General features: G+C 38.7%; 1 protein-coding gene across 1 annotated transcript; it reads left to right on the forward strand.

Moving 5' to 3' along the window:
* Positions 1-1,850: 1,850 nt before the first annotated feature.
* On the forward strand, positions 1,851-26,115 carry LOC117324491 (steryl-sulfatase-like). Its single transcript, XM_033880372.1, is given in 8 exon segments — positions 1,851-2,006; positions 11,354-11,646; positions 22,198-22,320; positions 23,609-23,988; positions 23,990-24,308; positions 24,846-25,130; positions 25,747-25,856; positions 25,858-26,115. Coding segments are annotated over 7 exon segments (1,737 nt in total). The 5' UTR covers positions 1,851-2,006; positions 11,354-11,363; the 3' UTR covers positions 26,095-26,115.
* The last annotated feature ends 1,126 nt before the right edge of the window (positions 26,116-27,241 follow it).

Below are 27,241 nucleotides of genomic sequence, written 5' to 3' on the forward strand. Positions count from 1 at the left end.
AATACTTATAGTATATGTCATCATACAATAAGGACGTAATTATACAATACTTATAGTATATGTCCTCATACAATAAGGATGTAATTATACAATACTTATAGTATATGTCATCATACAATAAGGACGTAATTATACAATACTTATAGTATATGTCATCATACAATAAGGACGTAATTATACAATACTTATAGTATAGGTCCTAATACAATAAGGACGTAATTATACAATACTTATAGTATAGGTCCTCATACAATAAGGACGTAACTATACAATACTTATAGTATATGTCCTCATACAATAAGGATGTAATTATACAATACTTATAGTATATGTCATCATACAATAAGGACGTAATTATACAATACTTATAGTATATGTCATCATACAATAAGGACGTAATTATACAATACTTATAGTATATGTCATCATACAATAAGGACGTAATTATACAATACTTATAGTATAGGTCCTCATACAATAAGGACGTAACTATACAATACTTATAGTATTGGTCCTCATACAATAAGGACGTAATAATACAATACTTATAGTATATGTCCTCATACAATAAGGATGTAATTATACAATACTTATAGTATATGTCATCATACAATAAGGACGTAATTATACAATACTTATAGTATATGTCATCATACAATAAGGATGTAATTATACAATACTTATAGTATATGTCATCATACAATAAGGACGTAACTATACAATACTTATAGTATTGGTCCTCATACAATAAGGACGTAATTATACAACACTTATAGTATATGTCCTCATACAATAAGGACGTAATAATACAATACTTATAGTATATGTCATCATACAATAAGGACGTAATTATACAACACTTATAGTATATGTCATCATACAATAAGGACGTAATTATACAATACTTATAGTATATGTCATCATACAATAAGGACGTAACTATACAATACTTATAGTATTGGTCCTCATACAATAAGGACGTAATAATACAATACTTATAGTATATGTCCTCATACAATAAGGATGTAATTATACAATACTTATAGTATATGTCATCATACAATAAGGACGTAATTATACAATACTTATAGTATATGTCATCATACAATAAGGACGTAATTATACAATACTTATAGTATATGTCATCATACAATAAGGACGTTATTATACAATACTTATAGTATATGTCATCATACAATAAGGATGTAATTATCATATGTCATCATACAATAAGGACGTAATTATACAATACTTATAGTATTGTTCCTCATACAATAAGGACGTAATTATACAATACGTATAGTATTGTCTATGTACAATAATAAAACAAAATGTAATCGGATTCCATAAGGACCTACGCGTTCGTACATGGATACTGTATATTAGGCCTGTATCTTATTAGTTGCATTCTATATAACATGAGAGGATGGAGACCACTGTCTACCATATAGCCATTCGTTAGGGTTTAACGCACGCTACGAACTCGTGAAAAATATCAAAATATTAACCCCACTCGGTCGTGAAATATATTTGGTATGAATGAAGACACTGTTAGATGTCCTCTATATATTTCATTTTACTTACAAAATGCAATGAGTTGAAATATGGCGTAAATTATCCTGAAGTTCATGTGGGAAAAATCTTCGTTAGTTTCTTTTTTTTTTCTTTTTTTTAAACATTACGAGACAATTCACGTGTTAATTATACTCACATTTCCATCCAAGGGTAGTTGTTTCGTAACGTATACAGCAAGTGGAATTTTATTTAAAAATACTCGTCCTTCAAATGAAGTGAATTGTAAACATACATGTAGATAGAGGACGGTCAACAACTGGGACGAGTCGGTCAAAAACCAGGACAAGTGTCAAGATCTAGTTCGTATTTTGGACCAGATATATATGAGTATAACGAGTTAACACACAAAGGTGTACGGCTGTCCACCCGGTAAGACTAACGGACACATTTCTGTGGTATCACCAGTTTTTACATCCAAATCATCAGTTGAGGTAAGGTAAAGTTACAGTGTAGCTGTTATTGTCCGCCTATCGAGGCATGGTGAGTGATATAGCTGTAAACTGTGTCACAGTAACATGAGCAGATATAAACTTTAACCGTCACGTTACAATGTACCTACAGCGATCTACATGTGTGTGTAGGGAAATACTTCCCCTCATTTTTAACGGTGTCCTATATATCGTGTGGTATGTGTCCTACTGTAACAGTGTCCTATGTATCGTGTGGTATTTGTCCTACTGTAACGATGTCCTATATATCGTGTGGTATGTGTCCTACTGTAACAGTGTCCTATGTATCGTGTGGTATTTGTCCTACTGTAACGATGTCCTATGTACTGTATCGTGTGGTATGTGTCCTACTGTAACAGTGTCCTATGTATCGTGTGGTATTTGTCCTACTGTAACGATGTCCTATGTACTGTATCGTGTGGTATGTGTCCTACTGTAACAGTGTCCTATGTATCGTGTGGTATTTGTCCTACTGTAACGATGTCCTATGTACTGTATCGTGTGGTATGTGTCCTACTTTAACGGTGTCCTATGTATCGTGTGGTATGTGTCCTACTGTAACGGTGTCCTATGTATCGTGTGGTATGTGTCCTACTGTAACGGTGTCCTATGTATCGTGTGGTATGTGTCCTACTGTATCGGTGTCCTACATTATTGTATGTATCGTGTTGTATACATATGTCCTAATGTAACGGTGTCCTATGTATCGTGTGGTATGTGTCCTACTGTAACGGTGTCCTATATATCGTGTGGTATGTGTCTTACTGTAACGGTGTCCTATATATCGTGTGGTATGTGTCCTACTGTAACGGTGTCCTATGTATCGTGTGGTATGTGTCCTACTGTAACGGTGTCCTATGTATCGTGTGGTATGTGTCCTACTGTAACGGTGTCCTATGTATCGTGTGGTATGTGTCCTACTGTAACGGTGTCCTATGTATCGTGTGGTATGTGTCCTACTATAACGGTGTCCTATGTATCGTGTGGTATGTGTCCTACTGTATCGGTGTCCTATGTATCGTGTGGTATGTGTCCTACTGTAACGGTGTCCTATGTATCGTGTGGTATGTGTCCTACTGTATCGGTGTCCTACATTATTGTATGTATCGTGTTGTATACATATGTCCTAATGTAACGGTGTCCTATGTATCGTGTGGTAGATATCCTACTGCAACGGTGTCCTACATTATTGTATGTATCGTGTTGTATACATATGTCCTAATGTATCGGTGTCCTATGTATCGTGTGGTATGTGTCCTACTGTAACGGTGTCCTATGTATCGTGTGGTATGTGTCCTACTGTAACGGTGGCCTATGTATCGTGTGGTATGTGTCCTACTGTAACGGTGTCCTATGTATCGTGTGGTATGTGTCCTACTGTAACGGTGTCCTATGTATCGTGTGGTATGTGTCCTACTGTAACGGTGTCCTATGTATCGTGTGGTATGTGTCCTACTGTAACGGTGTCCTATGTATCGTGTGGTATGTGTCCTATTGTAACGGTGTCCTATGTATCGTGTGGTATGTGTCCTACTGTATCGGTGTCCTATATATCGTGTGGTATGTGTCCTACTGTAACGGTGTCCTATGTATCGTGTGGTATTTGTCCTACTGTAACGATGTCCTATGTACTGTATCGTGTGGTATGTGTCCTACTTTAACGGTGTCCTATGTATCGTGTGGTATGTGTCCTACTGTAACGGTGTCCTATGTATCGTGTGGTATGTGTCCTACTGTAACGGTGTCCTATGTATCGTGTGGTATGTGTCCTACTGTATCGGTGTCCTACATTATTGTATGTATCGTGTTGTATACATATGTCCTAATGTAACGGTGTCCTATGTATCGTGTGGTATGTGTCCTACTGTAACGGTGTCCTATATATCGTGTGGTATGTGTCTTACTGTAACGGTGTCCTATATATCGTGTGGTATGTGTCCTACTTTAACGGTGTCCTATGTATCGTGTGGTATGTGTCCTACTGTAACGGTGTCCTATGTATCGTGTGGTATGTGTCCTACTGTAACGGTGTCCTATGTATCGTGTGGTATGTGTCCTACTGTAACGGTGTCCTATGTATCGTGTGGTATGTGTCCTACTATAACGGTGTCCTATGTATCGTGTGGTATGTGTCCTACTGTATCGGTGTCCTATGTATCGTGTGGTATGTGTCCTACTGTAACGGTGTCCTATGTATCGTGTGGTATGTGTCCTACTGTATCGGTGTCCTACATTATTGTATGTATCGTGTTGTATACATATGTCCTAATGTAACGGTGTCCTATGTATCGTGTGGTAGATATCCTACTGCAACGGTGTCCTACATTATTGTATGTATCGTGTTGTATACATATGTCCTAATGTATCGGTGTCCTATGTATCGTGTGGTAGATATCCTACTGCAACGGTGTCCTACATTATTGTATGTATCGTGTTGTATACATATGTCCTAATGTAACGGTGTCCTATGTATCGTGTGGTATGTGTCCTACTGTAACGGTGTCCTATGTATCGTGTGGTATGTGTCCTACTGTAACGGTGGCCTATGTATCGTGTGGTATGTGTCCTACTGTAACGGTGTCCTATGTATCGTGTGGTATGTGTCCTACTGTAACGGTGTCCTATGTATCGTGTGGTATGTGTCCTACTGTAACGGTGTCCTATGTATCGTGTGGTATGTGTCCTACTGTAACGGTGTCCTATGTATCGTGTGGTATGTGTCCTATTGTAACGGTGTCCTATGTATCGTGTGGTATGTGTCCTACTGTATCGGTGTCCTATATATCGTGTGGTATGTGTCCTACTGTAACGGTGTCCTATGTATCGTGTGATATGTGTCCTACTATAACGGTGTCCTATATATCGTGTTGTATGTGTCCTACTATAACGGTGTCCTATGTATCGTGTGGTATGTGTCCTACTGTAACGGTGTCCTATATATCGTGTGGTATGTGTCCTACTGTAACGGTGTCCTATATATCGTGTTGTATGTGTCCTACTATAACGGTGTCCTATATATCGTGTTGTATGTGTCCTACTATAACGGTGTCCTATGTATCGTGTGGTATGTGTCCTACTGTAACGGTGTCCTATATATCGTGTTGTATGTGTCCTACTGTAACGGTGTCCTATGTATCGTGTGGTTTGTGTCCTACTGTAACGGTGTCCTATGTATCGTGTGGTATGTGTCCTACTGTAACGGTGTCCTATGTATCGTGTGGTATGTGTCCTACTGTAACGGTGTCCTATGTATCGTGTGGTATGTGTCCTATTGTAACGGTGTCCTATGTATCGTGTGGTATGTGTCCTACTGTATCGGTGTCCTATATATCGTGTGGTATGTGTCCTACTGTAACGGTGTCCTATGTATCGTGTGATATGTGTCCTACTATAACGGTGTCCTATATATCGTGTTGTATGTGTCCTACTATAACGGTGTCCTATGTATCGTGTGGTATGTGTCCTACTGTAACGGTGTCCTATATATCGTGTGGTATGTGTCCTACTGTAACGGTGTCCTATATATCGTGTTGTATGTGTCCTACTATAACGGTGTCCTATATATCGTGTTGTATGTGTCCTACTATAACGGTGTCCTATGTATCGTGTGGTATGTGTCCTACTGTAACGGTGTCCTATATATCGTGTTGTATGTGTCCTACTGTAACGGTGTCCTATGTATCGTGTGGTATGTGTCCTACTGTAACGGTGTCCTATGTATCGTGTGGTATGTGTCCTACTATAACGGTGTCCTATGTATCGTGTGGTATGTGTCCTACTGTAACGGTGTCCTATATATCGTGTGGTATGTGTCCTACTGTAACGGTGTCCTATGTATCGTGTGGTATGTGTCCTACTGTAACGATGTCCTATGTATCGTGTGGTATGTGTCCTACTCTAACGGTGTCCTATATATCGTGTTGTATGTGTCCTACTGTAACGGTGTCCTATGTATCGTGTGGTATGTGTCCTACTGTAACGGTGTCCTATGTATCGTGTGGTATGTGTCCTACTGTAACGATGTCCTATGTATCGTGTGGTTTGTGTCCTACTATAACGGTGTCCTATGTATCGTGTGGTATGTGTCCTACTGTAACGGTGTCCTATGTATCGTGTTGTATGTGTCCTACTGTAACGGTGTCCTATGTATCGTGTGGTATGTGTCCTACTGTAACGGTGTCCTTTGTATCGTGTGGTATGTGTCCTATTGTAACGGTGTCCTATGTATCGTGTGGTATGTGTCCTACTGTATCGGTGTCCTATGTATCGTGTGGTATGTGTCCTACTGTAACGGTGTCCTATATATCGTGTGGTATGTGTCCTACTGTAACGGTGTCCTATGTATCGTGTGGTATGTGTCCTACTGTAACGATGTCCTATGTATCGTGTGGTATGTGTCCTACTCTAACGGTGTCCTATATATCGTTGTGTATGTGTCCTACTGTAACGGTGTCCTATGTATCGTGTGGTATGTGTCCTACTGTAACGATGTCCTATGTATCGTGTGGTAGATATCCTACTGCAACGGTGTCCTATGTATCGTGTGGTATGTGTCCTACTGTAACGATGTCCTATGTATCGTGTGGTAGATATCCTACTGCAACGGTGTCCTATGTATCGTGTGGTATGTGTCCTACTGTAACGGTGTCCTATGTATCATGTGGTATGTGTCCTACTGTAACGGTGTCCTATGTATCGTGTGGTATGTGTCCTACTGTAACGGTGTCCTATGTATCGTGTGGTATGTGTCCTATTGTAACGGTGTCCTATGTATCGTGTGGTATGTGTCCTACTGTATCGGTGTCCTATATATCGTGTGGTATGTGTCCTACTGTAACGGTGTCCTATGTATCGTGTGATATGTGTCCTACTATAACGGTGTCCTATATATCGTGTTGTATGTGTCCTACTATAACGGTGTCCTATGTATCGTGTGGTATGTGTCCTACTGTAACGGTGTCCTATATATCGTGTGGTATGTGTCCTACTGTAACGGTGTCCTATATATCGTGTTGTATGTGTCCTACTATAACGGTGTCCTATATATCGTGTTGTATGTGTCCTACTATAACGGTGTCCTATGTATCGTGTGGTATGTGTCCTACTGTAACGGTGTCCTATATATCGTGTTGTATGTGTCCTACTGTAACGGTGTCCTATGTATCGTGTGGTATGTGTCCTACTGTAACGGTGTCCTATGTATCGTGTGGTATGTGTCCTACTATAACGGTGTCCTATGTATCGTGTGGTATGTGTCCTACTGTAACGGTGTCCTATATATCGTGTGGTATGTGTCCTACTGTAACGGTGTCCTATGTATCGTGTGGTATGTGTCCTACTGTAACGATGTCCTATGTATCGTGTGGTATGTGTCCTACTCTAACGGTGTCCTATATATCGTGTTGTATGTGTCCTACTGTAACGGTGTCCTATGTATCGTGTGGTATGTGTCCTACTCTAACGGTGTCCTATGTATCGTGTGGTATGTGTCCTACTGTAACGATGTCCTATGTATCGTGTGGTTTGTGTCCTACTATAACGGTGTCCTATGTATCGTGTGGTATGTGTCCTACTGTAACGGTGTCCTATGTATCGTGTTGTATGTGTCCTACTGTAACGGTGTCCTATGTATCGTGTGGTATGTGTCCTACTGTAACGGTGTCCTTTGTATCGTGTGGTATGTGTCCTATTGTAACGGTGTCCTATGTATCGTGTGGTATGTGTCCTACTGTATCGGTGTCCTATGTATCGTGTGGTATGTGTCCTACTGTAACGGTGTCCTATATATCGTGTGGTATGTGTCCTACTGTAACGGTGTCCTATGTATCGTGTGGTATGTGTCCTACTGTAACGATGTCCTATGTATCGTGTGGTATGTGTCCTACTCTAACGGTGTCCTATATATCGTGTTGTATGTGTCCTACTGTAACGGTGTCCTATGTATCGTGTGGTATGTGTCCTACTGTAACGATGTCCTATGTATCGTGTGGTAGATATCCTACTGCAACGGTGTCCTATGTATCGTGTGGTATGTGTCCTACTGTAACGATGTCCTATGTATCGTGTGGTAGATATCCTACTGCAACGGTGTCCTATGTATCGTGTGGTATGTGTCCTACTGTAACGGTGTCCTATGTATCATGTGGTATGTGTCCTACTGTAACGGTGTCCTATGTATCGTGTGGTATGTGTCCTACTGTAACGGTGTCCTATGTATCATGTGGTATGTGTCCTACTGTAACGGTGTCCTATGTATCGTGTGATATGTGTCCTACTATAACGGTGTCCTATATATCGTGTTGTATGTGTCCTACTATAACGGTGTCCTTTGTATCGTGTGGTATGTGTCCTACTGTAACGGTGTCCTATGTATCGTGTGGTATGTGTCCTACTGTATCAGTGTCCTATCTATCGTGTGGTATGTGTCCTACTGTAACGGTGTCCTATGTATCGTGTGATATGTGTCCTACTATAACGGTGTCCTATGTATCGTGTGGTATGTGTCCTACTATAACGGTGTCCTATATATCGTGTTGTATGTGTCCTACTGTAACGGTGTCCTATTTATCTGGTGGTATGTGTCCTAATGTAACGGTGTCCTATATATCGTGTGGTATGTGTCCTACTATAACGGTGTCCTATATATCGTGTTGTATGTGTCCTACTGTAACGATGTCCTATCTATCGTGTGGTATGTGTCTTACTGTAACGGTGTCCTATGTATCGTGTGATATGTGTCCTACTGTAACGGTGTCCTATGTATCGTGTTGTATGTGTCCTAATGTAACAGTGTCCTATATATCGTGTGGTATGTGTCCTACTGTAACGGTGTCCTATATATCGTGTGGTATGTGTCCTACTGTAACGGTGTCCTATGTATCGTGTGATATGTGTCCTACTGTAACGGTGTCCTATGTATCGTGTGGTATGTGTCCTACTGTAACGGTGTCCTATGTCCTATATATCGTGTGGTATGTGTCCTACTGTAACGGTGTCCTATGCATCGTGTTGTATGTGTCCTACTGTAACGGTGTCCTATGTATCGTGTGGTATGTGTCCTACTGTAACGGTGTCCTATGTATCGTGTGGTTTGTGTCCTACTATAACGGTGTCCTATGTATCGTGTGGTATGTGTCCTACTTTAATGGTGTCCTATATATCGTGTGGTATGTGTCCTACTGTAACGGTGTCCTATATATCGTGTGGTATGTGTCCTACTGTAACGGTGTCCTATATATCGTGTGGTATGTGTCCTACTGTAACGGTGTCCTATTTATCTGGTGGTATGTGTCCTACTGTAATGGTGTCCTATATATCGTGTGGTATGTGTCCTAATGTAAAGGTGTCCTATATTCATTTTGTTAACTAATCATTTAGCATTTTGTTTAGATGTATTCGTTTATTACAGACATTTGGTTTTGATTTAAACTTTTAAAATGGACTGAAATACAGGTGATCGAGTTTCAATACACAACACACAACACAGTACTATATACTATATAATCAGGTACGTACATACTACATGTATCTATGTACGTCCCCGATATAATATAGTACTTTAGATTGTCCAAGGGCAGTATGTATGCTAATTTAACAGAGCGCATGATTAATTAGCCCGAGTTTTCTCTGGCCCTGTCACCATGTCTGGTGTAGGGCCAGAGCGCATTACTATATGAAAACGTGGAATTATCCGACACCGTTTGGTGTCGCTAAGAATCTGGTGTAAATACAATAAAATCGGGAGTGACATAACACCTACCTTACATATATGGATAAATGAGATATTTATTTACCCCAGAACACCCATTTAGTCCCATCTAGGTGTTTTATTCCGTCCGTATAGACCCTCGCTTTACTCTAGTCAAAATTTCATACTTGACTCGATGCCATATTGCTAACTATGTAGGTCGCGGTCGGCCTAATTACCCTAATCAGTACGCGATGGAGCGAAAACGAAAAAATACAACATTTATTTGTATATATATTTTACCCCTTATAATTTATAAATAATGAATTTTTGAATTTAATATAACAGGTTTTGGGGAATAATAAGCTTAGTTATCTAAATTTAAACTATGCAAGAAGAAAAACACAATAAATCATATGTGGTCTTTTCGGACCATTGCGTTCCGATTCGGGTGGTTAGTCGTACCAGTACTGTCACTTACAAAATGGCGGGTCAACAGTACGAAATTTTGACTAGCATAAAGCGAGGGTCTATACAGACGGAATAAAACACCTAGATGGGACTAAATGGGTGTTCTGGGGTAAATAAATATCTCATTTATCCATATATGTATGGTAGGTGTTATGTCACTCCCGATTTTATTGTATTTACACCAGATTCTTAGCGACACCAAACGGTGTCGGATAATTCCACGTTTTCATATAGTAGTGCGCTCTGGCCCTACACCAGACATGGTGACAGGGCCAGAGAAAACTCGGGCTAATGATTAATTAAATGTAAATCACTTCCTCCGCTAGGGATCGAACCCGGGACCTCTGGCTCTCTCTAGCCGAGCGGTATATTGCGGCTAATGTAGTGAGCTGTGAGGTTGGTTGGGGACTCGCTGATTTACATTCCAGATATTATAGTTAGGCAATGCAAATAAACACGTCTTTCCTGTTCCAAATCTTTCTGTATTCTAACAATTATAATCTTTTATCACAAGAGATTTACAAAAGGGGGGAATAACTCCGATACATACTGGAGTTTTATTATCTCCCTTAGACTGTAATGTGTAATCACCTCACACCCATATAACTATATACATAACACTAGTATTTACCAGGGTTACACTAAATTTAATAACCTTGTGTTCATTTGGGACAGTGTTGAGTAGGGATGTATATTATATGAAAAGTTCAAATGCTACCTATTTGCTTTCAGTATATAAGTGATTTCAGAAATGGTCACAGCTATCCAACATATGAATTGGAAGTCAAAGGTCAAACGGTTAGAGTGATTTGTATTTGATACATGGCACGCTTCATCACCTAGGTGAACCCATACCCAAGTATAAAGTTCCAGTGGTGTAGAAGATAATATAGTGCGGACAAGCTAGACGGTGCGAAGGATGAACATATCCTTGACAGTGGTCGTAGGACGGGTCATACTCGGGAGAGGCTATTTTTTTTTATCTGACAATTATTTTTTTGTGACGTAGGTCCGCGCCTACCCCCTGTGATTGAGACACTCTAGATCTGTCAGTTATTCGTGTGAATCTTTGTTTTCTGTTTTAATGAACTACACAACTTTTTTCTGTTATTATCGAACTAGAATTGTGCCTTCAACCACATATATGTTTATTCCCTGTTTTCAATTACAGGAGTGACATCATGAGACCGGGTACAACACGCCATGTGATTCTATTGTTTGGCTTGGTCTTTGGTCATGTTTCAACTGCTCGCGCAGCCGACAAGCCTCCGAACATCATCATCATGCTAGCAGACGATCTTGGGTACGGAGACCTGAGTGGGTTTGGAAACACCACCCTGCCTACACCCCACATCGACCAGTTAATGCGAGAAGGAGTGAAGTTAACACATCATCTAGCGGCAGCAAGTGTCTGTACGCCAAGCAGAGCCGCTCTGTTGACAGGCCGCTACCCGGTCCGCTTTGGTAAGTTATTGTTTTACACATTGTGAAATCCAGGCACTCGCTCTGTATGGGAAACATTTTGTCATGTTTTAGGGTATTTTGGAGATAACTGCCTCTAAATTTGGACAATCAGATGATTTAATGGCTCATAAGAGTCCCCCCTTTTCGAACTTGTGTATGCGCCATATAATATAGAGATTAAAAAAAAAATTAACCGGCCATTTGTTACAAAATCCTTATAAGTAATTAGGTGCTTTGGATCAACCGGCTATAGCTACCCAATCTCTACCAGAGTTGTCGTTCCTTACACTCAAGTGCTATCATCACTTCTAGAGAACACATTTATTCGGAACTATTTGGGGAATCTTCGCTTATTTCTATGATAAATCCCGATGGGTTCAGGATGGAACCGGATATATTCTTGCCAAAATCACTAACAACACAATATCTACATCCGCGAATTATGTATTTGAAGACATCTGTTTAAGATAAATGAATTATAGAAAAAAACAACGTTAATATCATATATAATGACTGTTTTATCATTGAATTATTACGCTTGCTGCCTGGTTTGGCAGAGGGGAGGCAACTCGTACACACTCTTGTTGAGGTTGATAAAAATAGCCCTCAAAGGCCCGTCGAATACTGTTTTATCTCGGATTCTTCAACTGGCAATCGATAAATGAAATCTCCGAATAGTTCAACATCTGATACTTAAAATGAAAGTAGAATACTTCTGGTTGGTTCTGGCGTCTTTTCCAAGAAGTAGGCCTGTAGTGAATTCAGTTTAGCTGCATATAGTGAGGTTAGCACCTTTGATGTTTTTTAGTACCTCCCGGAACACTTTTTCTTTCATCTACCTTTTGTATATTGTTATACGATCGCTAGTGTTCCAAATAAAAAGCAGAACGTGAGCAGCCATTGATGGAGTTGAGTGGTCTGTGTATGCAGTCCGAGAATTCGGCTGATATATTACAAACTGGCGACGAGGACAGTCGAAGACGAACTTCACGTGTTCACAGATGCTTAGTGCATTTTCTGCAGTTCCATTTGCGGTGAACAACATGGCGCACGTTGGTAAAATTGGCGAATTTGTCGAGGGGTCGCAGAACTTCACATGTTACGTGGAGCGCATTGGAATTAGATACTGGGGCAGCTGTTAGTATTATATCGGAGTAACTGTACAAAACATGTTTGACCAATTTACCTTTACAATCAACTTCAGCACAGTTGAAAACCTACAGTGGTGACAAAATGGAGTTGTTGGGAAAGGTTGATGTATCAGTGAGGTATGGAGATCAACATGTGGCTTTGCCTTTGATCATAGCAAGGGGAGACAAGCCTTCCTTGCTTGGCCGGAATTGGTTTAAAACTATCAAGCTTAATTGGAAAGAAGTTTTCAGTGTTCAGTCAGATTCAAAGGGAACTACCAGTCGTCCGTCAGTCGGAGTGGAGGAGTTAAAGTCAAAGTATAGTCGTTTGTTCCAGAAGGATGTGGGAACAAAAAACATTTTAAGGCTCAGATACACTTAGACCAAAACGCAAAACCGATATTCTGTAAAGATTCGCGCTGAGAGAGTCTCTCGAGATGGAAGTGAACCGATTAGAGTCACGGGGATTATCGGCAAAAAAGACCGCAGTGACTGGGCTACTCCCATCGTGATAGTTCCAAAGACTGATAGTCTATACGGTTGTGTGGTGACTTCAAATGTACTGTCAATCAGTGTCTGGATGAGCAGCAGTACCCACTACCAAATGTTGACGACATGTTGGCACAGTTAGCAGGCGGAGAACAGTTTACTAAACTTGATCTGTTACAAGCTTATCAACAGCTACTGTTGAACAGTGATTCAGAACAGTACCTGACTATCAACACCCATCTGGGGTTGTATCGATATCATAGGTTGCCGTTTGGAGTGTCTTCAGCTCCTGTCATTTTCCAAGCAGTCATGGACCAGATCTTACAATGTTTGGATAACGTCCTGTGTATGATTGATGACATACTGATTACCGCTCCTACTAAGGTGAAACATCTCACAACATTGGAAGAAGTGTTGAAGCGCCTGGACACATTCGTTACGAGCTGACAACTGTAAGTTCATTGAGAATGAGGTAGAGTACATGGGTCACATGATCAACCGAGAAGGTTCACACCCAACGTCGGCGAAGGTAGAAGCCATTGGGAAAGCACCCAGCCCAACCAATGTGACAGAGTTGAAGTCATTTTGGGGGCTGCTGAATTAGTATGGGTCATGCTTACCCAGCTTGTCAACCATCTTGCAACCAATGCATGAACTCTTACAGAAAAACCAGCCATGGAAATGGACCCGTGAATATGAGACAACATTCTAGAAGTGTAATGCTTTCCGAGAACACTATGCTAGTACATTATGATGGGAACACATCTTTGAAACTAGCATGTGACGCATCTGCCTACGGATTGGGTGCTGTTATATCGCACATAATGGACAATGGCGAGGAAAGACCAATTGCATTGCGTCACGTAAACTGGCTCACAGCGAAAAGAACTATGCACAATGGAAAAGGAGGCCTTAACACTTATATTTGGTGTGAAGAAGTTTCACAAATGTCTGTATGGTCGTAGGTTCACACTCATTACGGATCACAAGCTTTTGATGACCATCTTGGGACCAAAAACTGGAGTACCAACGCTGGCTCGGCCCGCATGCAGCAATGGGTTAATTTTGTCTACATATCAATATGATATCATATCCCGGAAGGCAGCAGAACACGGCAATGCTGACGCATTCTCGAGATTACCGGTTCAAGGAAAGGTAGAGCCCGAAAAGGCTGACATTTTTCAATTCTCGCATGTAGATGGACTTCCAGTGGTAGCTGAAGATATCAGTCGAGCAACACGGAAAGATCCGATCATGTCGCGCGTGCTTGATTACACTCTGAGAGTATGGCCCAACAGTGTAACAGACGCTGAGCTCCAACCCTACTAGAGCAGTTGTCAACAGAGCAGGGGTGTATCCTGGGGGTCTCCGTATTATCATTCCGCCCGCATACAGAGAACGGTTACTCGCGGATCTTCACGATCAACACATAGGTATATGTAGGATAAAAGCGTTGGCTCGGAGCTCGAAAAGCAGTTGGTGCTTGTAGTGTGTATCAGTCGGTACGGAATCTCCATGTGACAGCCCCACTCCAATCCTGGAGTTGGCCAACACGCGCATAGCAGCGACTCCATATTTATTTTGCGGAGAAGGACCAGCCATACCACTATACGGTAACAGGGGTCTCGCCTGCAGAACTGTTCCTGAAGAGGCAATTTCGTACCAAACTCAGTTTGCTGAAACCTGGTTTAGGAAAACGAGTGGGCCTTCAACAGGAATTACAGAAAATGCATTACGATAAGGGCCGTGTTCGAGTACGGACATTCTCTCATAACCAGTCGTACGTGTTCAGAACTTCCGTGGAGGGAAGGAAAATGGATCATAGGGTCTGTGGTGAAACGACTTGGGCCATTGACATACTTAATACGTATTGGTAGAACATTGAGGTATGTGCATGTTGACCATATCCTAGCTACTGGTGAGGAATTTGTTGAACCATTTCAACATGAGAATCAACCGATCAGGAGTCCCCAGACAAACATTCCAATTGAAGACAAAGCAATTGGGACTGAACCGCCAAATATTCAGATTGAGGACAAACCACTTGCGAGTGTTCCACCAAGTGTTCCCAAGGTCATTGCAGAACCTAGAGCTAGTGAAACCGTGCTGACGCCCGCGCGAACAAGTGTCATGACCCCCCAACCAGTGAGATGCTATCCAGTCAGGGAACGACGAGCTCCCAAAAACTGGATTTATGAACATTGTTAAGTGTTAAAAAATTCCAAGAGTTATTGTGTTATAGCTAATTGGTTATGTGTTCAGTAAATTTAAGTGCTGCAGAGACATGGTTCTATTATAGATGAAACTGTTTTAGTTCCTTGTAGGGAAAAGAAGTCTATTCAGTTTACAGTTATGTATATTGATAAATTCTATTTTAAAATTCTCAATTAGAAAGGGAGGAATGTAGTGAATTCAGTTTAGCTACATATAGTGAGGTCAGAACCTTTGATGTTTTTAGTACCTCCCAGAACACCTTTTCTTTCATTTACCTTTTGTATATTGTTATACGAGTGTTCCGAAAAAGAAGCAGAACGTGAGCAGCCATTGATGGAGTTGAGTGGTCTGTGTATGCAGTCCGAGAATTCGGCTGATATATAACAGGCCTACAAATATGGCCGTGCTGGTTGAGGTGATTGAAGCGATAATAAATAGACTAAACCTAAATGTTTCCGCGAAGGAGATTCCGGTCCGAGGGCTGATTGATATGTTGTTATAAAGAATCTGAATTTTGTGTGTTGTATTATTTTTCAACACAATCCCTTTCAGTATCTATATACTTTTTGTTTAAGGGCCTCAATGCCACTTTTATAGAACTCCTTTTCTTGGCTGTTCAGAAAGTCATCCATTGCATGTATGACGTCATCATCGAACTGAAAGTGGGTGCATGGAATAGCTATTTTTAGTTTTAGAATTAGATGAAAGACTGATGGAGCGAGATCAGGTGAATAAGGCGGATGATCAATCAATTTAAAGTCACAATCGTGAATGGCAGACGTATGGCAATGACAGACTTGTGAACAGGAGCAATGTCCTGATGGAATAACAGAACTTTAGGTTCCACTGCGCTTAGGTTTAATATTTTCCCGTTACTGCCTCAGAAATGAAGCATATTATGTGCCATTGATTGTTTGTCCCTTTTGGAGATAATCTATCAGCAGAATACCATCTGCATTCCAGAAAACCGAGGCCATAACCTTCCCAGCTGATGGAACAGTCTTTGCCTTTGGCAGGTGAGAGCCAGGGTGCTTCCATTGCTTCGATTGTTGTTTGGCCTCTGGGGCATAGTGACAAATCTCTCTGAAGAAAGTTGCCAGGATCTTCCTCAAAAAAGGTTAAGATTAGCACGCGGTAATGTGTGCCTGGTGTGCTTCTGATCAACTGTCAGGGGTATATAGATACCCATCGGGCCGAAAGCTTTCTCATTTCAAGGTCCTCAGTCAGAATGGAATGTACTCTTTCCTGTGAAATGCCAAATCTACTGGCTATATATCTTTCTGTGACTCGTCTGTCAGTCATTATAATATCATGAATTTATTGACCATTTCTGGGGTTCAACATTGACGGGCCTTCCAGTACGGGGGATCATCATCGAGGCTCTGTCGGCCGCACTTACATTCCGTCATCCATATATTCACTGTAGCATATGAAGGGACATCTTTGCCTAGTGTTGCTCCCATATCACTATGAATATCCTTAGGTGTTAAGTCTTTTTATGCAAATATTGGATCACTGCTCTTTCACCAAGTTTGTCCATTTTGCAAACGCCAAATGTCTTGTTTACTTTAGAGTGCTACCTCATCGATATAAACAAACCAAATGACACCAGTCCTTGGGTGCACGGCCCTTTATAGTCAGAGAGTAGTAGGACTTATAAAGAACATCCTCTGAGTACCTTCTTCAATACGAGGCTCACAACATATCAATCATTCCTCGTACAGATACACTATTATACACATTTTAACATTAACATTGAATAATTAATACGTGTAAGAGGCAATACACGCGGAGATCATATCTAAGTTAGCCAAAAACAAGTTCTAGTCCTACTGAAGATGGACATTGTACAGGTATGGTAGATTGTTGGACGCCCCTTAACATACTCTTTAACTTAAGACTGAACGTTTTCCTACAAGCAGACAATTTTTCACATTTTGAAGAGTTAAGAAATATTTTCTCGAATACAAGCACTCTACTTAATTTCTTTACTTTACCTAGATGTCTCGTGATACGAAAGAGTTAACTCCCTTAGCACAGCCCATCACACGCACCCGCCTCCTCTGTCAATACACCTAATATTACTACGTGAACGAAGCGAGTACCTGTGTTTGGAGTCGAACTCTCAATACAATGTTAAGAGAGATCGGATTGTACTGATCGCGTCCTCGATGTACATGGTCGGTGTTCATATTCAATATAAGACTATGTAATGCTAGGCAAGACTATATTATGTAATGCTAGGTAAGACTGGATTATCTAATACTAGGTAAGACAATATGTTATGTAATTATAGGTAAGAATATATATTGAATATATAAAAAGTTCGAAATTGGTTTATTCCAAGTTGTCAGTATGATTGTAAGAATGTGTACTATATAGAGAATATCAGTCAGTGTGCTCGGCATTAGGTCTACAATGTTTACATTTTGTACATTATGTCTATAGTTTGTTTCAACTATTTGTGTTATCCTTCTTTTATTTGTATTGTTTATACATATATCGAAGATTGCTCAAAATATGTTTATACATGTTTTTTTGTTTTTTGTTTTGTCTGCATGTGTGCAATGTTTGAAGCCAGAGAGTCGGGTTGTGTTCGGTATGGTGGTTTGGTTTCGTGTTCTTGTCTCCGTCTAAATAATGTATATCAATTTGTTGTCCTTGTAAAAGCGAGGTGTACATGTATTATAAAGTGTGTAAGATGAGTTTTTTGTTATATGTGAATGTGTGTCCATTTAAATGAGTGTAAAAGAGAGAAAAACATGTTTAATGGAAAAATATAATTTCTGCAAGCTGAAAGTCGAAAACAAATATATATTCTCAGTTCTGAGTGCAAAAAAAAAAAAAAAAAAATTTTTATGTAATGCCAGATAAGACTATATATTATGTAATGCTTGGTAAGACTAGATTAATTAATACTAGGTAAGACAATATATTATGTAATTATAGGTAAGAATATATATTATGTAATGCTTGGTAAGACAATATATTATGTAATGCTTGGTAAGACTATGTTTTATGTAATGCTAGGTAAGAATATAGATTATGTAATGCTGAGTAAGAATATATACGGTGATATGTAATATTTAATATAATGCCATATACTGAGTAGTTGTCATATGATATCTGTAAAAAGCTGAACAATCGACCTCCAACTATTTGTTTTGCGATATGAATTATGTAGTGACTACACGTGTGTAGTATTTATTGATAAAGGGGGCTGATAACACGAGGAGCACATTGACCTTTTATAAACAAGTTACGTGTGCCGTCGGCTCCAGGCACTCGACACCCAGACAGTATAAGGATACTACGTGTTATTTCCATGAATATAACATGGGTATCGTCAACATGTCGGACTGATGCCAACTATTTACTTGTCAGTACATATACAACATAAATACAGACGTCCTGCTCTTAACTCGAATCCGTATGCCTTCCGACTATACATGAGTATCGCACCTTCTCTCGGCGTGTAACTGATGAAATCAAGTGGAACAGCGATGTGTCATACTGGTTGTATATCTCTCCATGGCGGTGCTGCCAAGCGTCTCCGTTACCTTGGAGATCATCATTATTTTTACACGTCATCAGACCGGGCGTTGTCAATCCAGAAAAACATATCAAGATTATGCATGCTGATTAACCCTCTAGATCACTAGACCTTATCGGATCCATGCATGCACCTAACTTCCTGGTAAAGTGATTAGAGGGTTATATAAAATATACAGGTGAAAAACACTTAAATATGTTTAGTAATCGATACACAACATATGGGGGAAATTGAACTACATTTAACAGCTGATTCGTCAGTGACCTCTCAGTGATGTCGATGATCAAATGTGTGGAAATCAAGAGGGAAAGTCAGGGAAATTAACAAGGCCATTTATATTGGAGAATAATATTTCATCTTAAACACGAATAAATATCAATACATTTGCACAAAACTAGTCCTGTTATTTACCAAAAGGATTGGACATTAAGTTTTTTTTTACAATTATCAATAATTTGCTGCAAATGCTAAACGTTTCTTCTTTAGAGTTACTTTGTGATTAAATTGCAGCAGGGAATAATTGTAAGTAACACAAAAAATACCGTTATGTTCACGAGTGTATATAGCACATGATGGGAACATTTGTTTTCACCTTTATTGCATAAAGGGAGGCATTTCAAACAAGACAAATATGCTCCTATATCATACTTTTAAGATATCCTATCATAATGAGAAGGACGTTATCAAGACAAATTGATAAACTATGGAGTTTGGGGCATGAAACATGCATCTTTTACACCTAACTCAGCGGTTGAACATTTTTAGTTCATCTGACCCGAAGGGTCAGGATGACCTATAGTCATCGTGCTTCGTCCGTCGTCGTGCGCCGTCCGCCGTCCGACGTGCGTAAACTTTTCACATTTCAAACTTCTTCTCAAGTTCCACTGGTTGGATTGAGATGACACTTGCCTGGAAGGATCCTGAGATGGTCCTGACCAAGTGTTTCGGATAGGTCCGAAATCCAAGATGGCCGCCATGGTAGCCATCTTGAAAAACACTCTTTAAATTTCTTTTCAAGATCCACTGGTGCCATCGAGCTGGAAATTGGTGAGAATATTAAGTGAAGGACGCCAACAAAGTGTTCTTATCTAGCAGCCTCGTAAAAACTTTGACATGGGAGCCATGGCGGCTATTTTGGAACATGATTGCGCAATCATGGTTTTCCTGAACAACACCTATTTCAAACTTCTTCTCAAGTTCCATCAGTGAGATTCAGCTCTAACTTACCTTAATTGACCCTGTGATGGTCCTGATCAAGTGTTGTAATTGATTTTGGTCAGTCCAAAATCCACGATGGCCGCCATGGCCGCCATTTTAAAAAAAGTACAATTTAAGCTTCTTCTCTAGTGAGGATGTTAAGGGAGGGGAGCTAACAAAGTGTTGCTATTTTTCGGCCTCAGACCTTTGACATGTTACATGATTGCGCAATCAGCAAACGTCTTCTCAAGTTCCGGTGGTGGGATATCCCATGCAAATGTATCTTACATACGCGAAGGTGTTAGAAAACATATATAGTACATACAGGGTATTAAGATAACAGATATAATACATTTTGGGTTAACATATAACATGAAGTACTGTACATATGGGGTTTAAAAATAACATCTAGTACATATGGGGTTTAAATATTAAGTATATAGTACATATGGGGTTTACATGTAACATAGTACATATGGGGTTTAAATATAACATAGTACAAAACGTGTTTAAAGATACCATATAGTATATATGGGGTTTAAAGATAACATTTAGTACATATGGGGTTTAAATATAACGTATAGTACAAAACGTGTTTAAAGATACCATATAGTATATATGGGGTTTAAAGATAACATTTAGTACATATGGGGTTTAAATATAACATATAGTACAAAACGTGTTTAAAGATACCATATAGTATATATGGGGTTTAAAGATAACATTTAGTACATATGGGGTTTAAATATAACATATAGTACAAAACGTGTTTAAAGATACCATATAGTATATATGGGGTTTAAAGGTAACATTTAGTACATATGGTGTTTAAATATAACATATAGTACAAAACGGGTTTAAAGATACCATATAGTATATATGGGGTTTAAAGATAACATTTAGTACATATGGGGTTTAAATATAACGTATAGTACAAAACGTGTTTAAAGATACCATATGGTATATATGGGGTTTAAATATAACATTTAGTACATATGGGGTTTAAATATAACGTATAGTACAAAACGTGTTTAAAGATACCATATAGTATATATGGGGTTTAAAGATAACATTTAGTACATATGGGGTTTAAATATAACATAGTACATATGGGGTTTAAATATAACATATAGTACAAAACGTGTTTGATGATTATAGTACATATGTGGTTTAAATATAACATATAGTACATATGGAGTTTAAAGATACCATTTTTAGGTTTACATATAACATATTTAAAGATACCATTATGGGGTTTACATATAGCATATAGAACATATGGGGTTGAAAGATACCATATAATATATATGGGGTTTAAAAATATCATATAGTATAGATGAGGATCAAATATGATATATAGCACATATGGAGTTTAAAGATAACATATCGTACATATGGGTTTTAAGATACCATTATGAGGTTTAAATATAAAATATCTAGTACAGTACATAAATATAATTTATCATCTATATACTACATATGTATATATAATATAGCAGCTGCTGAATACATGAGAAATAAATTATATCCCCTGATGAAAATGAGAACAACTTAAAAACGACTTGAGAACAACATAATGAAGAACTTAAGAAAAAACCCTTCTGGTGGGAAACTATACTTGGACGACTTGACTTCCCCACCGCCACGGCAGAGGAAAAGATGAATTCGTGTGATTGACAGTATTGAAAGATACCATATAATATATATGGGGTTTAAAAATATCATATAGTATATATGAGGATCAAATATGATATATAGCACATAATGAGTTTAAAGATAACATATCGTACATATGGGTTTTAAGATGCCATTATGAGGTTTAAATATAACATATCTAGTACAGTACATAATTCGTGTGTTTGACAGTGACTAGAGTAGAGAAAATCATCTGGCCTATAGATAGATGAAATTGTACCGTAAATATGCCATTTCTTTTTGTAAATTACTTCTTAAATTATATATTCACAGGTATGGTGCCATCTGGCTTGATCAGAGTGAATATATTTGTTGCCAACAGGGCAGGAATGCTCCCGAATGAAACTACATTGGCTGAAGTGGCGAAATCCGTGGGATACAAAACTGCACTTGTAGGTAAGAACGTCGTGTATGGCTAAACATTTGGTGTCATGTGACTCTGTGCGTGTGTTTTTTCTGATAAACTTTTTACCTTCATTCACATATAAATATACTTTTAAAATGTTATCTACCAGTTCTGTGCATGAAATCTTTACACTGTGTTTGTATATGTATACTGTATTTGATGTAATGCCATGCCCAGATCAATAGTCTCGTATTTCACATTAATAAGTAAGACCCGAATGAAGAACAAAACCATTGGTGCCATAAAATGCTACAGTGCATTGCTCATACTATTTGACTCGAACATATTTATATCCATCAAACATTTGACACTACATGGCTATTCTTTAACATATTTATATCCATTAAACATTTGACACTATATGGCTATTCTTTAACATATTTATATCCATTAAACATTTGACACCTATATGGCTATTCTTTAACATATTTATATCCATTAAACATTTGACACTATATGGCTATTCTTTAACCATATCTATATCCATTACACATTTGACACTATATGGCTATTCTTTAACATATTTATAATCCATTAAACATGACATATCTGCTATTCTTTAACATATTTATATCCATTAAACATTTGACACTACATGGCTATTCTTTAACATATTTATATCCATTAAACATTTGACACTATATGGCTATTCTTTAACATATTTATATCCATTGACATTTGACACTACATGGCTATTCTTTAACATATTTATATCCATTAAACATTTGACACTATATGGCTATTCTTTAACATATTTATATCCATTAAACATTTGACACTATATGGCTATTCTTTAACATATTTATATCCATTAAACATTTGACACTATATGGCTATTCTTTAACATATTTATATCCATCAAACATTTGACACTATATGGCTATTCTTTAACATATTTATATCCATCAAACATTTGACACTACATGGCTATTCTTTAACATATTTATATCCATTAAACATTTGACACTACATGGCTATTCTTTAACATATTTATATCCATTAAACATTTGACACTATATGGCTATTCTTTAACATATTTATATCCATTATTCATTTGACACTATATGGCTATTCTTTAACATATTTATATCCATTAAACATTTGACACTATATGGCTATTCTTTAACATATTTATATCCATTAAACATTTGACACTATATGGCTATTCTTTAACATATTTATATCCATTAAACATTTGACACTATATGGCTATTCTTTAACCTATTTATATCCATTAAACATTTGACATTATATGGCTATTCTTTAACATATTTATAGGGAAATGGCACTTGGGTCTCAGTAAAGACACCTTTGGGGATCATCTGTTACATCCAATGAATCAGGGCTTTGACCAGTACTACGGACACATACTGACCAATATGAAGGATTTCAGTGGAGATGGCGAACGAGTGTTAACGTCACAGCGACCAGCAATTTATTACGTTGTAGGTTCTCTCGTCACGCTCGGGGTACTCCTGTTTGTGTGGCTGTACAAACAAAATTATATTGGTAAGGTAGCCATGGTGATTGGAATCCTTATCGTGCTTTCCCCCGCCGTTTATTTTGTCTTCATCTTCAACATGTTGAGAATTTTGAACGGCATTGTCATGAAAAATCACGAGGTGGTGGAACAGCCAATCAGATTGGAAAGTCTGATGAAAGCGGTATGTTCAGGAGGGACTCGAATTCATGGAGGCCCGTGAAAAGGACAAGGAGCCATTTTTACTACTTCTTTCCTGGGATCATGTTCACACGGCGATGCGAACAAGCAAAGAGTTCAAAGGTCGCTCAAAACATGGACGTTATGGAGATTCAGTGTTAGAACTTGACTGGGGAACAGGTGAAATTATGTCCAAACTTAAAAACATGGATATCGGCAAGAATACTTTGGTTTATTTTACATCTGATAACGGGGCACATTTGGAAGAGTCAGATATACATGGCAACAGTGACGGTGGATCGAATGGGGTTCTAAAAGGTGAACAGACCGATATTATAGTGATTATCGATATTCAGATATATTTATGTATCAGAGGTCAGATTGATATTATAGTGATTATCAATATTCAGACATATTTGTGTATCAGAGTTCATTTTTAGTTACAGACTCTTTGTAATGTTATTAAACCATAAAAATCAAACAGAAGAAATACTGACAGGCATTCTCAAAATCGATTAATCGATGGTAAAATGAAATAAATAATCAAGGAGAACATTCAGAAATGTACTAGGAGAATACAACCAGGTGTTTGGTAAGGACAAGCGTCCTCTTCTGTATCGAATGCACCCGTCTGGCAATAGTATTTCAAATCCTAGGTCAGTCACGTCATCAAAATAAGAACTGCGGCGGAGGGAAGGGAACCACCTCGATCTTCACATTGCACAAACAATAGAAGTTTGCCAATGAGATGATGTCAAACAATATTCCCCCGAAATATCCCTCTGTTGGGTGTGTGTGTGTGTGTGTGTGTATGAAATTATTTCTCGAAACTAAATATATATTTTTACTTTATAGGAGGAAAGGCGCATGGTGCTGTGGATGGGGGCATTAGAGTTCCATCTTCGGTTTGGTACCCAGGCAAACTACCTGCTAATGTTGTGGTCGACGAGCCCACTATGCAAATGGACATGTTCACAACCATATCGAATTTGATTGGTGCAGATGTACCACGTGATCGGCCAATCGATGGACGGGATATGTACTCACTACTGGAAGGAAAGGAACACATCAGTCCTCAGGAGTTTTTCTTCCACTATTGTGGCGAAATAGTCCAGGCAGTTCGATACAGACCACGCTCAGGTAAAGTCAACGAGCGTTACAAAATATTTATCAGATTAAAAAATAAATAAATAAATAAGCAACAGAGATTACCTTATTAAAATTCAAAATCGATAAATAAAGGTTAAATACCAACAAAACATGTATGTGCATGGAGACCCTGGAAACATTACCAGGATTATAAGACCGGGTGTCCCAGAAGAGTTACCGTCTTCTGTATCAATCGCCGTTATATATGACGTATAAGCGGTGATTTGTTTAGGACGTCAATGAATAAGACTGATTAGTTACGAACTCATTCTGATATAGATAACTCCAGGGTTTGTCTAGAAACACTATGTATTGTCTTTGTTATAGGTTAATGATATGATTATTTTTTCACAGTTTTGATCATGTTTGCTAACGGTGTTTTCATTTCACATGGCTATCATCCTATACATATTACCATGCTCGCCTACCTGCCAATGTTTGTTTCACTCATTAGAATTTCCTCACACGTCTCGTCCTTTCAGCACGCTGAGGCCATTGATGGATTTAGAGGAATACTGGCAGTGTTGAAGAGTCGTTTATTTTAAGGGTTCTGAATGGTACTGTTGTTCTTGAATAAACATGTCATTCTTTTATATTTCACCTGTAGGTTCTACTATCTGGAAACTTGTTTATGAGGAACCTGAATACTTACCTGGTACACAGAAATGTCGGTTCGTCTGTAACTGTAGGGATGCTGTCAAACTGCCACGGCCCGCGTCTTTACGACATTACGTCAGACCCCGGAGAGAACAAACCAATCGACATCACAAGTTATCAGAAGTATAAAGATTTAGCCGAAATCATGATAAAAGCTACAGAGAAACACAAGGCTTCAATTGTGCCTGTCGATTGCAGACTGTCCCTGTTTAAGTTGCTGTGGCGTCCACACATGCAACCCTGTTGTAATTTTCCGTATTGTAGCTGTGTTGATGATAAGTATCAGAATATACAATAAAGGTTATATGTTATTACTCAGGCATATCTTACTTGTGATTATTAAAGTACTGTATATGTCGAATAATGCTATCGGATCAAGCTACCATTACCATTGGTTTGTTTGGTTTGTTTTTGTTTAACGTCCTATTAACAGCCAGGGTCATTTAAGGACGTGCCAGGTTTTGGAGGTGGAGGAAAGCCGGAGTACCCGGAGAAAAACCACCGACCTACGGTCAGTACCTGGCAGCTGCCCCACGTAGGTTTCGAGTGTTAAAGTGTCGGGACACCTTAACCACTCGGCCACCGCGGCCCCTATAGGGACCATTACCATGGAACATGTCAGTGCGGTAATCTGTGGAAATCCAAAATCAACAACTTATTGTATCAGTTTGATGATTTGAGACATTTTATGGGAATCGGTCTATCTTATGAAACAAAAACAAAAAAATCGTTTATCACGAATCATGTATGACATTGTAGACTACTGCGATCTATGGTGATGATGTCGTGTTTATTTCTCAACCTTTTGATTCAACAATAATGCCATTTTGTATTGATGAGGCTTACAGATTGTGGTTTTCTTGAATGAACACTTTAAACAGTTGTCGACGTGGAGATTTTAACATTGATGTTGTTATAAAAACAACCAAACTCTCTATATATGTATCAATATTGTAATAGTATACGTCAGACAGGAATCTTAATCAGCCAAGTTTGTATGAAGATCGCATACATAATGTCTATATTTTCCCTTCTAAATGTGACTTTATGGCGTGATGTAGCAGTGGAATCCTTTGATAAAAATGGATCAAAGCAAAGTGTAACCTAGCCAAGAGATTGCCACACAGGTATCCGAAATAATAACAGAATCAGGAAGTACATATTTACAATTTCTATTATACACTATACTCATAAGCAGCATACAATCAACAGGGATTATTTTTGCTATTCATGTATTTTGTAAAAACCTCGCTTACGCCCACTCAACCATCCCCTTCCGTGATACACTTTGTGCTCAGAAAGTACACATAATCACAGGTCCTTTATAAACATAACATATGATACTAAAATACACAAAACCCTAAATCTAAACTAAAGTCTTTGTAACATGACATAATATAATCCTTGACCGTTCAAAATTGGTCAAAATTTCCGGGTTAAATGAC

Source organism: Pecten maximus, chromosome 3 (assembly GCF_902652985.1).
Source record: "Pecten maximus chromosome 3, xPecMax1.1, whole genome shotgun sequence".
Classification (NCBI taxonomy): domain Eukaryota; kingdom Metazoa; phylum Mollusca; class Bivalvia; order Pectinida; family Pectinidae; genus Pecten; species Pecten maximus.